Below are 17759 nucleotides of genomic sequence, written 5' to 3'. Positions count from 1 at the left end.
AATTAGTGTGTTGGTGGGTGTTTCACTTTGGCAGAGGATGGTAAGGTGGGGAGAATATAATCGAACCAGTGTTGAATGAGTGTAAGTGGACGTCATGGTTGGCTTAGACTCAGGGCTATAGAGTTCCACAGAATAGAAGCAGGCCCTTCAGCCCAACTTGCCCATGCCGACCAGCAACCCCCATCTACATGAGTCCCACCTGCCTGTGATGGCCCAAATCTCTCTAAACCTATCCTATCCATGTACCTGTACAAATGTTTTTGAAATGTTGTAATAGTACCGGCCTCAACTATCTCCTCAGCACCTCGTTCCATATACCTACCAGCGTTTGTGTAAAAAAAGCTGCCCCTCAGGTTCTGATTAAACCTTTCCTCCTCCTTACCTTAAACCTAAGTCCTCTGGCTCTTGATTCCCCTACTCGGGATAAAAGACTCTGTGCATTTACCCTATCAAGTCCGAATGGGCATTTTTTCAATGCTGTATAATTATTTTATTCCATAAAATCCCTTCTGCCGGCATTGCTGTTATCTTTGCAACTTTCCAAAGCTTTCTAGATATTTTTTTCTTAATTATTTTTAGGGGATACGGTTTTACCTTTGGCGAGACGTGGGCATTAATGGTTTGTTTGTTCTGCATCTGCTTTTCCTCTCCATTGAATTCAACAGAATTCCCATCCTTCCACACTAGAATGGGTTCCTGCACACGAGCTGGTGCCTAGATGTCAACATTAGCTGCCTGAATGATGTGTATGGAGGATGGAAGGGATGTGATGCCCAGAATCAGGCATCTGGTACCACAGAGTGGGAGAGGTTGTCAAATTATTCTGTGATGGACTGTGATTTTTGGAAATATTTACTGATGGTTGCCAATTGCTTCTCAGCAAAGCTTTTAAACTGTGCTCTGACTACGGGGAACTTTGTTGAGTGAAAGGCAGAAGTACTTAATGAAGGAGGGAAAAAAATGCTAATAGTCGGGCCCAGGAAAATGTTATTATTAAGGTTTTGGCAAACATTTTGCAGAATTCTTCAGCTTTCAGATTAAAAACAAACTCCATCTTCCATTCAGTCAGACTGATACGGTCTCATTAAATTATGGTGAAGCAGAGACTTTTTTTAAATACTATTGAAGTAAATGCTGGCAGTTAGCGAAGCAAGTGCCTGATTTCCAATGTAGACTCCAAGGGCTGGCTCATTCATCATCCACTCAATTCTCGCGGCTTATTAACAGATGTTGTTTAATCTCCAAGGAACAATATGATAAATGTAGGCAGCTACAGATGGTCTTTGAAAGAATCCTTCCTCCCGCCTCCCCATAGTTTCCCATCCTAGAGCAAAATTGACGATGACACCATGTAAGGTTCTCCAGCATAGAGCAGGAGTTCCACCCACTCTTTCCCTCAGAGCCCACAAACTATCTGAGGGGAAAGTAATCTCCATATTTGATTCCAGCATATTGTCGAGCCAAGGTTGAACCAACATTAGCACATCAAGATTGGCTGTACCACTCTCAGTAGTTTCTATGCACATGCCAAGCCTTAGAAGGCTATGAATCTAGTGTATGTGCATGTGATTAGTGCAGATAGTTACAGCAGGTAGAGTGGACATGGTGGGCTGAATGGCCTGTTACTGTGATGTGTTACTATATGGTTGCGTAACTCGAGAAAACAATGGAAACCATTGTGGTTTCCTTGTGGCTCCCATTTAACAGGTCAGAACCATCTCATGCTATTATAAAGAACATTTATCAGTGGCTGGGAAGACTGGGTTTACAAAGCAAGCAGAGTGCCAAAGTCAGGGAGATACTTTGCACCAGACGGTCGCACATGGATGTCGTAGCAGAAGAGAATGTGGGAGGGGAGGAGGTGACAGATGATATGAGATCTTTAAACAGGTGAATATCCTTTAAGCGAATGAGTAAGAAATGTATTGGATCACTCCCCACTTAGAATGCGGTGGAACAGACTTGGGTCTAAGGTACACAAAAATGCTGGAGAAACTCAGCGGGTGCAAGCAGCATCTGTGGAGCGAAGGAAATAGGCAACGTTTCGTCCCGAAACGTTGCCTATTTCCTTCGCTCCACAGATGCTGCTGCACCCGCTGAGTTTCTCCAGCATTTTTGTGTACCTTCGATTTTCCAGCATCTGCAGTTCCTTCTTAAAGACTTGGGTCTAGTCGGGAGGTTCTGAAGTTTTTGGTTACGTTTATTGTCACGTGGGCCGAGATAGAGAGAAAAGCTTTTGTTGCAGGCTAACCAGTCAGCATAAAGATAATGTATGATTACGTTCAACATGGTGCTGGTAGGTTAATGAGCTCTTGGTGGGGGTGAGTGGGGTATGAATAGACCCAAAGTTAATGAGCGTGGTGCAGGTGCAAAGGCGCAGGGCTACAGGGAGGAGGGGGTGGATAGGATTGTAATGGGAGCCCGCATGCACTAGATAGCTAGATCACCTGGTTGGCTGCAGTAAGTAAAATTCTAACCTCTTCCCAGCTCCGTGGAGGAATTGTCCAGGTAGTGTCGGGAAGCTGATGCATTCTTGTGCTGCAACCTGTTTAAATACATTTCAGCTGTCAGCAGAATGTCTGTGTGTTCGTTCGTGTGCCAGATGATGCAGCTCGCTGTTGGCTTCTGTTGTTGTCCAACATGTTGACAGAATTGTCGCCCGGCGTGTCACAGAGCGCATCGCGTCGTCGTTTCCAGGGATCGCCGCGAGGAGGCTTCTGTCATGACCCCCAGAATGCCTGTGACTGCTGTAGATGCCCTCATGGATTGCAACAGGTGGCAATGTGCTGCTCATCCAAAAATCCCAGACTATGTTTTTTAAAAACGCTTCTAATGCAGAAAGAGCAATAAATCAATGTAAATGTGATTGCAGAGTGACTGGCAGCCCATTGTTATATCAAGTACTCAATCTGGCGACTTAAATTCATGCGTATGGTTTGGGCGTTACATAGGATTTGAAATCCTCACACAAGTATGGCACGGTGACTCAGCGGTAGAGTTGCTGCCTTACAGCGCCGGAGACCCGGGTTCAATCCTGACTAAGGGTGCTGTCTGTACGGAGTTTTTAACGTTCTCCCCGTGACCTGCGTGGGTTTTCCCCGGGTGCTCCAGTTTCTTCCCACACTCCAAAGACGTACAGGTTTGTAGGTGAATTGGCTTTGGTAAATATTGTAAATTGTTCCCAGTTTGTAGGATAGTGCTAGAGTACGGGGCTATCGTTGGTCGGCGCAGATTTGGTGGGCCGAATGAGACTGTTTCCGCGCTGTATCTCCAAAACTAACACTAAAGGGAAGGGCAGAGACCCAGGTCTGTACCTGACATGTGGCTGCCGCTAGTGCACAGTGTGAAACAAACTCTTCTTGCTAGGCGTGGTCAAATGCTCCATTGGTGCCCAGTCATCAGCCATCTACATCAGTGCCAGTGTTCAAATGGGCACATGGTCGCTGGACACTGGTGACTGTCAACGTTGGTGAGATCAGGCAGCTCGGTGAACTGTCCAGATTATCTCTCACTAAGGGGAGTAACGTCTCTTTGAGAGGAAATGAGATCATGAAGTGATTGTTGTGTCGATGGCAATATTGGACTCATTTGTTCCACTTTGCCACAGCTGGAAGTCCGGCAATGCGCTGGACGTTTGGCGCTTGCAACAGGAGATCCTGTTTCCGATGCTCAGTTTAGTTTTCTCCTGCGGCTTGTTCACTGCACTGCCAGCAATCCACTTCATCTCACGTGACTGCAGCTGGAAGGTTGTAATCAAAGTTTAGGCACCAAACATCAGACTGGGAACTTTAAGATGCCTTTATTGAGAGCAGATGCTGCTTCTCTCTTCCATTTACCTTCATGTCAGCCTTTACCCTCCCTTCTTTTCCCCTTCACCCCCAGTGAAGTCCAATACGTAGTGTGCAAGGACAATTTAAAACGCTGCTGAACAAATTTGCATTGGTTTTATGGTTGCAGGGAATCATTTCTGTTGCCCGGATTAAATTCTGAGCAGATCACAAAAGAAAGTTGCAAAGTGTTAGAGTAACCCCACAGGTCAGGCAGCATCTCTGGAGAACATGGATAGGTGACGCTCTGGGTGAGGACCCTTCTTCAGACTGGTTAAATTATTTTTGTTCCCTGCAATAAACGTTGATCAGCTTTTGCATGTGGTAGGTGCTGTGGGAGTGCTGCACTGTTGATAGTCAGCACTCCTGGCTAAGCTGAAGGAGAGCCATGTTGCCGGCACGGCTGAGGAAACATCGTGCTGTTGGCAATGCTGAGGGTCTACTCCGCCACCACATCTGCTAAAGAAGTGCTACGTTGTGGCCGTTGACGAGCCACTGTGCCATCAGAAGAACTGAGGGAGTGCAGCATGGTTGTGCCAAGAGAATGCTGTGCTGTTGGAGGTGCTGAGAGAAATGCACCAATGCATGGTGCTGCTGAGAGAAATACACCAATGCATGGTGCTGCTGAGAGAAATGCACCAATGCATGGTGATTCTGAAAGAGCACTGTGTGGTGGGGTGAAGAGAATGAATGCTGCATTGTTGGTGATGATGATAGATTGCTGCACTGTTGGTGGAGTCAGTGGAATGCTGCACTCTTGGCTGTGCTGAGGGAATATTGCAATGTTGACTGTGTTCTGGGAGTGCTGGATGCAGGTGATTCTGAGGGAGTGCTGCACTGTTGTGAGCACTGAAGGATCACTCCACTATCATTGGTGTTAGACACAAAAATCTGGAGTAACCCAGGGACAGGCAGCATCTCTGGAGATAAGGAATTGGGCCATTCCATCTCTCCAGGGATGCTGCCTGTCCCGCTGAGTTACTCCAGCTTTTTGTGTCTATATTTGGTCTAAACCAGCACGTGCAGTTCCTTCTTCCACTGTTATTAGTATCTTGTTTGCACAGGAGACGTTAAACAAAAAATGCTGGAGCAATACAGCGGGATAGATGGCAAGTCTGGAGACAAGGAATGGGTGATGTTTCGGGTCGAAACCCTTCTGCAGACTGAAGAAGGGATTTGACCTGAAACATCACCCATTCCTTCCCTTCAGAGATGCTGCCTGTCCCGCTGTGTTACTCCAGCATTTTGTATCTACCTTCATATTGTACATATGTGTTTGTACTTGAATTGAAAGTGAGATGTTACAAAACTAACATGGCTTGACATACAAAGAAATTCTCCGTAGACACAAAGGGACCCCATTTGAGCATTTTACCAAGAGTGGTAAACACAGGCTGGACTGAATGTCTCCTTATCAGTTTCGTTTAATCCAAGGAATTATGGATATCTCGATGTGGCTTCAGTGGGAGGATGTGCCTCTGTATGAGTGTGGGAGGAGATACACCTTACAAAACCCCCGGACAAAAGCTTTGAACTTGTCTCGGCACTCACTTACATTCCAGTGTGGCTGAATCATAAAAGAGCTCTGTTCCTTTGATGTGAAGCCTTTGTTGAGTGATAGAGAAATCACTTCATCCTCTAATTCAGGCTGATAACAGTTTCATACCACATCAATAAATGTGGCACAGCCAATGACATTAACAGTTCAATCAGGAAATAATGACTTGTTACTGCATTGATCTGGCGTGTGATGGTACAGGGTTATTTGGACTGCTTTACCTCTGTGACACCACGAAAAATTAATTTATTTCACAAGGCAGCCTTACAGAGAGAAGTCCTTTAATGCAGGCAGCAACATACACAGGAGTCAAAGCATAATTATACAATTCCCTGATACAGATAGGACAGCAGTGTGGCACAGCAGTAGAGTTGCTGCCTATCAGTGCCAGGGACCCAGGTTTGATCCTGACTAAGGGTGCTATCTGTACAGAGTTTTTACATTCTCTCTGTGACTGCATGGGGTTTCCCTGGTGCTCCCGTTTCCTCCCACACTCCAAAGACGTACAGGTTTGTAGGTTATCTTCCAGCATCTGCTGTTCCTTCTTGAACACAGGTTTGTAGGTTAATTGGTTTTGGTAAAAAATGTAAATTGTCCGAATTGTGTAGGATAGAACTAGTGTACAGGGATCGTTGGTCGGCGCGGACTCGATGGGCCGAAGGGCCTGTTTCCGCACTGTGCTTCTAAACTAAAAAATGAAACAAAAAAAGGGAAGCATTTCATGTGTGCTCTGCCCAGCCAAACATTTATGACTGAGTGAAGTGATTGCAATTATCACTGACCTCATCAGTGAAACTGCTGTAGGGATCATAAGACCCATTCGGCCCATCAAGTCTACTCCACCATGCAATCATGGCTGATCTATCTCACCCTCCTATCCCCATTCTTGTGCCTTCTCCCCATAACCCTTGACACCCATTCTAATAAAAAAAAGTGTATCTCTGCCTTAAATCATAATATTCAACTGCTTCAAGTTGCTGGGCATCCATATCGCCAGCATCCTAACCAGACTCTTTAACTGACATGGTGACCATGAATGCACATCAACATATATTTACTTTCTACAGCATCTCAAAATTAGGCATGTCTACGAGGACTCACTCAAACCTCCACAGATGAGCTATAGGAAGTATTGTGATGCGATGCACTATCTTCTTGGCACAGCAGCTTTAGACTTTAGAAATATAGTGCGGAAACAGGCACTTCGGCCCACCGAGGCCATGCTGACCAGCGAACACACACACACACACACACAACACACACACACACACACACTATACACACACACACACACACACACACACACACACACAGTGCACACACACACACACACCACACACACACACACACACACACACACACACACATTAGTTCCATGGTTTCCCATTTTTGCATCCTACATGCTTGGGGCAATTTACAGAGGCCAGTTAACCAATGAACCTACACGAGATTGCATGGGTTTCCTCCTGCATCCCAAGACGTGCGGCTTTGTAGGTCGAATGTCCTCTGTAAAATTGCCCCAAGTGTATAGGGTGTGGATGAGAAAGTGGGATAGTATTGAACCAGTGTGGACAGGTGATGGATGGTCGGCGTGGCCTCAGTGGGCTGAAGGGCCTGTCTCCATGCTGTATCTCTAATCTAAAAATGTGTTGCTGCAAAGTTAGGAAGAATAGAATTAGAGCTAAATATCCAGTTTTGGCTGTCAACAGCATAATACTCAGCTGAGAGACAGCAGGTTCTGAATGAGCCCTTGGTCTGGTGTAGATCCTCACAGCAGTAGTGAAGGGATAATGGATTATCTCATGGGTTAGTTATTCGCAAGAGTTCCATTTCTTCCTTTCACTGGTCCGGGTGGATGTCAAAAGACCAGAGCATTATCCACAGGAGAGGCAGCATTTCCTACAGCATCCAGACCAACAACTCTTCTTCAACACAAAACAGATTAGCTGGCCAACTGTTTGGATTTGTTGCTTCTGGGACTTTGCAGGTGGCTGATATACTTGTGCCAAAGAACAGCAGTGTCTAGATTGCCAAAGAAAAGCACTGTACCATTTCAAATTCTCACTGGCTTTTGTTTCTGGCTGGTGAAGAAACAAACAGCACCAAAAAATATATCCGTTCACACTGCACTCTGACGATACTCAGTTTCTCCTCCTCATCCTCTCTTGACCGCCTCTGACCTAACTCACTACTTGTCTGACACCTGGCATTGGACAAGCCAAACTCTCTCCCCTGGCTCTCAGTCTGAAGGAGGGTCCCGACCTGAAACATCACCTGTTCCCTTTGTCCAGAGATGCTGCCTGACCCGCTGAGTTACTCCAGCATTTTGTCTTCTATCTTCTTGTTATGAAACATTTGGAAGAAAAAAACCCATTGATACATCTCAGCCACAAAGTCTGTTTCTCCCACATTGACCCACTCCCAACCCTGGCATGTAGGGCAGTCTGGGACTAATCTTGGAATATGGGAGACGGAGAGATGACCTTATTGAGGAGTATAAAATCATGAGGGGCATAGATGAGGCGAATGCGACTAAGTCTTTACCTCGTGGCTGGGGAATTAAGAACTAGATGGCGTAGGTTTTAGGTGAGAGGGTAACTATTTAACAGGAGCCTGTGGGGTTTCATTTTCACCAGAGGGAGTTACGTACATGGAATGAGGTGATTGAGGCAGGTATTGTAACAACGTTTGAAAGATATTCGGGCAAGTAGATGAATAGGAAAGATTTAGAGGGATGTGGATCAAATGTGATCATTTAGATAGACATTGCGGTCCACATGGACGAGTTGGGCTGAAGGGCCTGTCTCCGTGCTGAATGACTCAATGATTAGAACATCCAAAGAGCTTCCAGGATTCCCATTACCTCTCTATCCCCACTTGATAAATATACACATCATTGAGGGCTGGCCTTTACTTGTAAAGACTTTGGTGCAGGAGGCAGACCTCTGGAGCCCACATTTTTACTGCACCACCAACGCTACTGTCGTGGCAAAACTCAAAAACCACAGTGGGGAGGTCAGACTGTAAAAGGCATGGTTAAAGTTAGCAAACGCACATCTCTCTTTCTCTGCCCCTCTCCTTGCAGCCTGTACATTTACAGAGCCCTTGATTTACTCGTGCACGACAAACTTGGGTGGAATTCAGTGCACAAGGACAACAAACTGTCTTTGCTGGCTCGACAGTTGTAGCGGTAGTCATCTGTGTAGCAGGTCAGTCACACTTCTTGCAGATGTGTCTACACTGCCAGTTTGACCAAACCACGGTAATCTGCTGGTGATGGTGATAGACACAAAATGCTGGAGTAACTCAGCGGGACAGGCAGTATATCTGGGTGCTGTTTCGGGTAGAGACCCTTCTTCGGACTGTAAGTCAGGGGAGAGGGAAACGAGAGATATAGGCGATGATGAAGAGGGATATAGAACAAATGAATGAAAGATATGCAAAAAAGTAGAGAAGGTGTTGCTGAACTCTTGTCGGAGAGAGAACTTCTCCGATGAGACATACCTTGTCTCAAGAGTAGATATACCTTGAGGAGATTTTGCAGTGGAGCAGCCAAAATGTGTAGGAAAGAACTGCAGATGCTGGTTTAAACTGAAGATAAACACAAAATGCTGGAGTAATGCAGCTGGTCAGGCAGCATATTTGGAGAGAATGAATGGATGATGTTTCCGGTGGGTTAGGTTAAGGGACTATATAAATAGTAAGTTGTTTGGAAGAAATGATAGGACGTTCTTTGAGGAAGGAGATGAGGAGAAATTTAGTTAGTCCGAAGGCGGTGAATCTGTGGAATTCTTTGCCACAGAAGGCCGTGGAGGCTATTGGACATTTTTAAGGCAGAAATAGATAGATTCTTGATTAGTACAGGGGTCAGAGGTTATGGGGAGGAGGCAGGAGAATGGGGTTAGGAGGGAGAGATAGATCAGCCATGATTGAATGGCGGAGTAGACTTGATGGGCCGAATGGCCTAATTCTACTATTCCTTATGACCTCATGAGCACCCCCCAGTCAGGATCAAACCCGGGCCTTTGGCACTGCGAGGCAGCAACTCTACCGCTGTGCCACTGTGCTGTATACATTTGATCTGGACCAGTTACAATACAGATGTAATGCTCAGCTTTGAACAAGAGCTCAGGGGCCTGTTTCCCTACATTATGGCCCTACAATTAAACCTATTTGTACAGCAAGGCACCAGCTAGACGGCAACCTTATTGAAGTTGCTGTCCTGATCATTAGCAGTTGGTTTTTGGGCTGAGCAAAATCTACTTTGCAGTGCCTAGAAGCAAGCAATGACATTGTAAGCAAAGCCTCTTTGATGATATAAGGAAATATAAAGCACTGAAATGTGTGCAGTTTATCAGCTATCTCCAAATGCACATCATAACCCTCCAAGCAAGTTTTAAAACCAGATGTGCATTAATCTGTTATCTAAATATTTGCCTCGATATTCTGATCCACTGATTTTAATCTTATATTAGTAGTTCAAAATCCAGACTGGGGCTAGGGTTTACACGGAAGATTACCAATTTAGAGAGTAATTAATATTAGTAAATCCTTTAAGCAATAGACAATGTGACTAAATTGCGTTGATTAAGTTGTCAAAGCAAACATTCTTTACATTCTTTCCCTCCAGTAGCATCTTTAATGCAGTCGTTGCTGTCTGAATTATGCAAGATGCACAGACTCTGGAAAATGCAATGCTCACAGGTCACATGACACCAACCATTAAATATAAAAATGGATTTTTAAAATTAATTTTCATATATCTGATGCCTTGCATTACATCTCTTCTTTTATACACGCATAGACTTGAGATTTCATTGCTTATTTGTGGCCATAATGGTCTCAGAGTTCATCTAATATTTGTTTCCATCCACAGATAATTCACCTCCAGGCAAGGTTTAGGTTCAGACAACTGTTAAACAGTATCAAGTTAGGCACAAAATGCTGGAGTAACTCAACGGGACAGACTGCATCTCTGGAGAGAAGGAATGCGTGACGACAATAGACAATACGTGCAGAAATAGGTCATTTAGCCCTCCGAGCCAGCACCGCCATTCACTGTGATCACGGCTGATCATCCACAATCAGTACCCATTTCATGCCTTCTCCCCATATTCCTTAACTCCGCTATCTTTAAGAGCTCTAACTCTCGAAAGCATCCAGAGAATTGGCCTCCAATGCCTTCTGAGGCAGAGAATTCCACAGATTCACAACCCTTTGGGTGAAAAAGTCTTTCCTCATCTCCGTTCTAAATGGCCTACCCCTTATTCTTAAACTATGACTCCTGGTCTGGACTCCCCCATCATTGGGAACATGTTTCCTGCCTCTGGTGTGTCCAATCCCATAATAATTCTATATGTTTCAATAAGACTTCCTCTCATCCTTCCAAATTCCAGTGTATCCGAGCCCAGTCGCTCCATTCTCTCAACATATGACAGTCCCGGCATCCCGGGAATTAACCTCGACAACCTACGCTGCACTCCCTCAATATCAAGAATGTCCTTCCTCAAAATTGGAGACCAAAACTGCACACAATACTCCAGGTGTGGTCTCACCAGGGCCCTGTACAACTGCAGAAGGACCTCTTTGCTCCTATTCTCAAGTCCTCTTGTTATGAAGGCCAACATGCCATTAGCTTTCTTCACTGCCTGATGTACCTGCATGCTTACTTTTAGTGACTGATGAACAAGTACCCCCAGATCTCGTTGTACTTCCCCTTTTCCCAACTTGACACCAATCAGATAATAATCTGCCTTCCTACAACCTGTTTTTGTCACCAAAGTGGATAACCTCACATTTACCCACATTAAACTGCACCTGTCATGCATCTGCCCACTCACCCAACCTGTCCAAGTCACTCTGCATCCTCATAGCATCCTCCTCACAGTTCACACTGCAACCCCACTTTGTGTCATCTGCAAATTTGCTATTGTTACTTTTACTGTGACGTTCGGGTTGAGACCTTTCATCAGACTGAAGTAAGGTTTCTATATTTCCTTCTCTCCAGAGATGCTGCCTGTCCTGCCAAGTTACTCCAGCATTTTGTGCCAATCTTTGGTGTAAACCAGCATCTGTAGTTCCTTGCTACACAAGTGTTCCAAATAGGAACCAGCCATGAATAAATTGAGTAGTCTTTCCACCCAAGAGATTTCCAAGTGCTTACAGCTGGTACTAAATCCCCTCAGCAAGTCTCCAATCTGTGGACGGAAACCATAGCACCGGAAGGAAACCAACATGGTCTCAGAGGAACGTGCAAACTCCACATAGACTGCTCCAGAAGTCAGGCTCGAACCAGGGTCTCTGCAGCTGTGAGTTGGCAACTCTAATGGATGCACAACTCTTGCCAAGAAAAACTCAAGAAAACACAACTAATTAAAACAAAATGAGATCCAGAAGTTACTGCCCTGCCCCTGGGCCCATGGGTGAGTCCAGGGGAGGAGCAGATAGTCAGAAGCACTGGTTCTGGGCCTCTCCCCTTTCAGTGTGCACATGCAAAAGCCCAAGATAGACAAAAACACAAGGAAGTCGAAGCGGGAGCAGAGCCGCCAGCCCCCTCAAGCCCGTACTGCCATTCAAAATTATCGTGGCTGATCCACGTGTAGGAAGGAACTGCAGATGCTGGTTTATACCGAAGTTGGAGACAAAATGTTGAGGGAGCGTCTCTAGAGCGAAGGAATGGATGGCGTTTCGGTTTGAGACCCTTCTTCAGACTCCTCCTTCAACCTTCAGTCGGATGAAGGGTCTCGACCCGAAACGTCATCCATTCTTTCTCTCCAGAGATGCTGCTTGTCCTAACGAGTGACTCCAGCATCTTGTGGCTGATCTATAATGGCAGTCTCTCCTCTTCTGTGCCAATTCCCACCAGCTCTCAATTCCCCAATTTTTCAATACCACCATCTTAAAATACTTCGAAAGTTCCAGCCTCTGCTACCCTGATGGGCAGCATATTCCTGGGGTTCACTCTCCTCCGCAAAAGACATCCTACGCATCTCAATGTTAAATAAGTGGCCCTTTATCTTATAACCATGGGCATGTCAATAGCTGCTTGGGACCCATGCACAAGTTTTCCAGATCTCCTTTCAGATTAAATGAATGTGGAAATTGGTGGAAAATTGAGAGAAAACCCAGGGACTATGCCAGGGAAACACTGTGCCCATAAAGGCCTAAACCTCACAGGAATCTAATAAGCAGTGCAGTAGTTAGACCCTCTGTGGACACACGTGGTGTGAACTCCATTGCTCTTTCTTGACTGTGTAGGAAAGAACTGCAGTTGCTGGTTTAAATCGAAGGTAGCCACAAAATGCTGGAGTAACTCAGCAGGACTGGCAGCATCTCTGAAGAGAAGGAATGGGTAACGTTTTGGGTCGAGACCCTTCTTCAGACTCCTTCATTTTCCTCACCGACTGGATTTAGCCCCGGTCAATGCCCCAATCTCCAAGGTCTGAAGAGGGGTCTGGACCTGAAACGTCACCCATTCCTTCTCTCCAGAGATGCTGCCTGCCCTGCTGAGTTACTCCAGCATTTTGTGTCTACCTTTGCTCTTTCCTGACCTCTATCCTTTGCTCAGAGTAGGTTTTGTATTCTTTTCACACACAACAGGAACACCAGTGAATCTCTGTGGGGATATAAACAACCAGCTGTGGAACCAGCCACTCAGCCACTTAATGGAGCTACAAATAATGTACAGGTCTCCAAGGCTTTGCTGTTCTGTGGATGTGTTAATTAATCAATGGAACGTAATGCCCTTTTAGAGCCCGATTGATTTGAATCGATAACGCAAGTGATCGGGGGTTTGTCGGAGGGGAGATATTGAGGAATATCTGTCTCGTTTCTCTTTCAGCTTGCGAGCCTGGATTCTTCAAGCCAATCTCGGGCGACCAGCTCTGCGCAAGGTGTCCTCTTCACAGCCACTCGGATGTGATGGGTGCTCTCTTCTTCTGCCAGTGTGATCTCAACTATTACCGATCATCTTCCGACCTTCCCTCAGCACCTTGTACCAGTGAGTAGCGTGAGCACATCTGTCAGAGTCCACACAAACACCATGTCTTTGCTCAATGATCTGAAGGTGCACTGTCCATATTACATCTTGGAGAAAGGTTTGGTCTATCAACGCATTTAGTTTAAGTTTACTTAAGGGGTACTGATTGGGGATGATCAGCCATGGCCACATTGAATGGCGGTGCTGGCTCAAAGGGCTGAATGGCCTACTCCTGCACATATTGTTTATTGTCTATTGTCTATAAGTTTAGACACATCGCGGAAACAGGCCCTTCGGCCCCAACCAATGGTCCCCGTACACAAACACTATTCTCACACTTGGGACAATCTACACTTTTACCAAAGCTAATTATCCTACAAACCTGTGGGTTTTTGGAGTGTGAGAGGAAATCGGAGCACCCGGAGAAAACCCACGCGGTCACAGGGATAACGTACAAATTACGTACAGACAAGCACCGATAGTCAGGATCGCATTCGGGTCCCCGGCGCTGTAAGGCAGCAACTCTGCAGCCATGCCACCGTGCTGCCCCAATTGTATTGCATTATGCGCAAACCTAAATTCAATCCAATCACACACTTTGGAATTACACATACCCCAAATCAATAAATGTGCAATAATGATGCTGATGGATTGTTTTCCAGTCAAGCTGTCTTGTTTATTTCTGCACAACATAAAAATCCAATGAACCACAGCATGAATCGCATTATCCCCTTTATTCACTTTAACTCCATTCTCAAATTCTCCTCTCCCTGCTCTGTCCTGTCCTACTTTCACCTCCCTATTCCTTTCTCTTGCCATTCTCTATTCCTCAGTATTCACCCCTCCCCCCTCCCTTCACTCCCTCTTGTTTCCCATCCTCCATTCTCCATGTCCTTCATTATCCGCTTCCCTGATTTTCCCTTTCACCAGAATCCCCATCCTTGTTCTCTTTCCATCTCCCTGAGGTCCCCACACTCAGGGCTCTTTCCTTCCCATTTTCCACTTTCACTCGACCCCCGTCTCCCCACTCCCTCGGCCATTGTGGTCACAACCTCCACCCTGGTCGTCCATAAATCCCATACTCCTACACTCTGGTCTCTATCTCACCATTTTGCCCTTCTGCTCGCTCCAATCTGCCCAAACCATTTTCTATTCCTCAATCAAGCCCCTCCCCCCTGCTTCAAGGAAAACAAACATGCTCAATCAAGTCCAAGATCTATCTTATCTCTAGACCACTGAATCCAATACAATACAATACACGTCAAAGGTAGACAAAAGCGCTAGAGAAACTCAGGGAATAGGCAACGTTCGGGCTGAAACCCGGGCTGTAGAAGGATTTTGGCCCGGAACGTTGCCTATTTCCTTCGCTCCATAGATGCTGCCGTACCCGCTGAGTTTCTCCAGCACTTTTGCCTATGTTTGATTTTCCAGCATCTGCAGTTCCTTCTTAAACAATAGACGTCAATTCTGCTCTGTTCAACATCATGATAGGAATCCCTCTGATGTTCTAGTTCTCCATTATCAATCATGAAGAACATTTCTAATTTACTGCAAGGATTAAGAAATAATTTGCTCAGCCACAGATCCATAAATCATTGTTTGATCTCACAAGGTTCAAGTAGAGTTATTTTCCTATAGCTATCAGGTTCTTGAATCGACCAGCACTGCCCTAAATCTATCTTGGCCATGGAACATTATGGACCACCTGTTGCACTACTATGGACTTATTTACTCAATGTATTTTGCACTAATGCCTTGTCTTTTTGCACACCTTTCCCTTTCAATATGTTGTAGAATTTGTGTGTAATTATGTGTAATTGATGTTTCTTATGTGTTGTCTGTGTCTGTGTGTGTATCATGCTACTGCAAGCAAGATTTTCATTCTGCCTGTAGCTCATTATACATGTGCATATGACAATAAACTCGAGCAGACCTGACTTGACTTGAAACTCTTGGCCAAAGTTTTACTTGAGCATTAAATGCCAACATAGCACTGGATCAGACTTACATTCTTGCAGGAATAAAAACAATGTATTTCATTGAATGTACTAGCATTCATAAGGGTTTGAAAAATCTTCAAACAGTGAAAGCTAATTTCAATAGCTCCTGAAAATAAGTGTGGAGATGAGCCCAGAGGCCAGCACAGTGGTAGTGTTGCTGCCTCACAGCGCCAGAGACCCGGGTTCGATCCTGAGTACAGGTGCTGTCTCTGCGGAGTTTGCACGTTCTCCCTGTCACCGCGTGGCTTTTCTCCGGGTGCTCCGGTTTCCTCCCACATTCCAAAGACATGCAGACCTGTAGGTTAATTGGTTCTGTAAATTGGCCCTTGTGCGCATGGGATAGGACTAGTGGATGGGTGATTGCTAGTCGGCATGGACTCGGTGGGCCGAAGGGCCTGTTTCCATGCTGGATCTCTTAACAAAACTAAACTAAGATCAGTGAGTAGGAAGGAATTGCAGAAGCTGGTTTATAACAAGATCTCTGGGGGGGAAAAAGGGTGGGGGATGTTACGGGTCGGAACCCATCTTCAGACTGATTTTAGGATTAATTAATCTGCATGATGGTTTCTGATGCAAACTCGGATATCAGTTGCTGGCTGATTGGCATGGTTGCAAAGAGCCTCCAGCAGCAATTGCACTCTTTCGTGCATGTGCACACAAGAAGGGGCTGGGGAATTTGGGAGGCTAGGACCATTGGGAGGTCACTTAAAGCCTGCCTCCATCTCCACAAAGTAATATTCATCTGTGGCTGATGTGTGCGGTCATACTGTGACCCAGCCACCTCCTACACTGTTCAACAGAGAGGACAATAACCCTATTGTCTACATGGGTGGTTTTAACTCTATGGTCTCCTTTCTCATGTCACAGACTGTGTTGTTCCTGGTGATCTCTGCACATTAACCAAGTGAATGACTTTTCATGTTTGTGGATAAGTATTCCAGTCAAGGCAAGTTATGATTGAATGGTGACTTGAATGAAATAGACTTGATGGGCCGAATGGACTAATTGTTCTCCTATAACCCATATAGTGATACAGCATGGAAAAAGACCCTTTGACCCAATTTGCCCACGCCGGCCAACATATCCCAGCTACACTAGTCCCACCTGCCTGCACTTGGTCCATATCCCTCCAAACCTGTCCTATCCACGTACCTGTCCAACTGTTTCTTAAACATTGGGATAGTCCCAGCCTCAACTACCTCATCTGGCCACATGTTCCATACACCCACCACCCTTTGTGTGAAAAAGTTACCCCTCAGATTCCTATTAAATCCTTTCCCCTTCACCTTAAACCTAAGTCCTCCGGTCCTCGATTCACCTACTCAGGGCAGGAGAATCTGTGCATCTACCCGACCTATTCCTCTCATGATTTGAAGTTACAAACTTATGGACCGAGCAATGTCTGAAGACACTGTCGCAAGAAAGCACCAAAACCTTGGAAGAATGAATTATTACCAAGACATGAGCCGACATTGACAACACGTTTCCCTTATTAACCGATGCAGTAAAACATCAATAATTCAAGATCCGATTGTTCTGAAATCCTTGCGGTTTGGCATCTGGCTCCCCCACTGTTGAGGGTCATGAACTAGGAGTCAGGAATGTGAGCGGGATGAGCCAGGGTGGGATCAGGAACACCAGCGATCCCAACATGGGTAGGTCTGGGATTAAACCCCACACATTGAGACTCACCAGGTTCCATTTCCAGCTCACTGTAAGCTTGCTGGTCTCAGTGCCTGCTCCATTTATTTTTGCTGAGTTGACAGAATAATTTACCAAACCACTATATAACATTGTAAGCAAAAAGGTGATGTAAACACATTTAGATATCAGCGGGAATAACATCGAATAATCCAGAAAATCTCAGGCCGTCACCATCAGAGTTTCAAGCACGCCCAGTTATTGGAGTTTTAATATTGGAGTTTTATGTAATTTGTTTGTGCCTCAAACAAGGATTTATTTACCATTAAATAACTGGCAGTTTCCCAGTGATTTTATGCATATTTTGGAAGCAGTTCATGAGTTTCTCCATTCTTTGATCTTCATGTCTTATTAAGTAGATTACTCTTCAAGAATGCTTTCCAATAGCCCTCAGTTACCAGTTCATTTCCAGGCTCCATGTTTGTGGTGCAGCAATGTAGAGCAGGGTGACCCGGTCGAATGAGGAGGGAGAAGGGAGGGTTGATCCCATGTCAGGCGGACACTGACAGCAGGGTCATGTAACTGATCTCAGCTGCTCTGCTCTGTGTGATAGAGGAACAGTATTTGAAGTGCGATCCTCTTGTTCGTTCCGAACGTTTTCACTGGGCAATGGACAGAATTCCCAGCAGAGATAGGTACCCAGACTAGTTTAGTTTTAATTTAGTGTAGATCAATTTCAGTTTCAATTTCAGTTT

General features: G+C 45.4%; 1 protein-coding gene across 2 annotated transcripts in view; it reads left to right on the top strand.

Annotated features, from left to right (window-relative positions):
• The window catches only part of epha8 (eph receptor A8), a 263478-nt gene that overhangs the window by 157366 nt on the left and 88353 nt on the right, over nucleotides 1-17759 (top strand). For both annotated transcript variants that reach the window (XM_055659451.1, XM_055659450.1), the window contains exon 4: nucleotides 13226-13384. In XM_055659451.1, the coding sequence (XP_055515426.1) occupies nucleotides 13226-13384 (159 nt within the window). The remainder of the gene's footprint in view (nucleotides 1-13225; nucleotides 13385-17759) is intronic.

This window comes from Leucoraja erinacea, chromosome 30, assembly GCF_028641065.1.
Source record: "Leucoraja erinacea ecotype New England chromosome 30, Leri_hhj_1, whole genome shotgun sequence".
In the NCBI taxonomy this organism is placed as follows: Eukaryota; Metazoa; Chordata; class Chondrichthyes; order Rajiformes; family Rajidae; genus Leucoraja; species Leucoraja erinaceus.
This window is presented reverse-complemented; position numbering and strand designations above follow the sequence as displayed.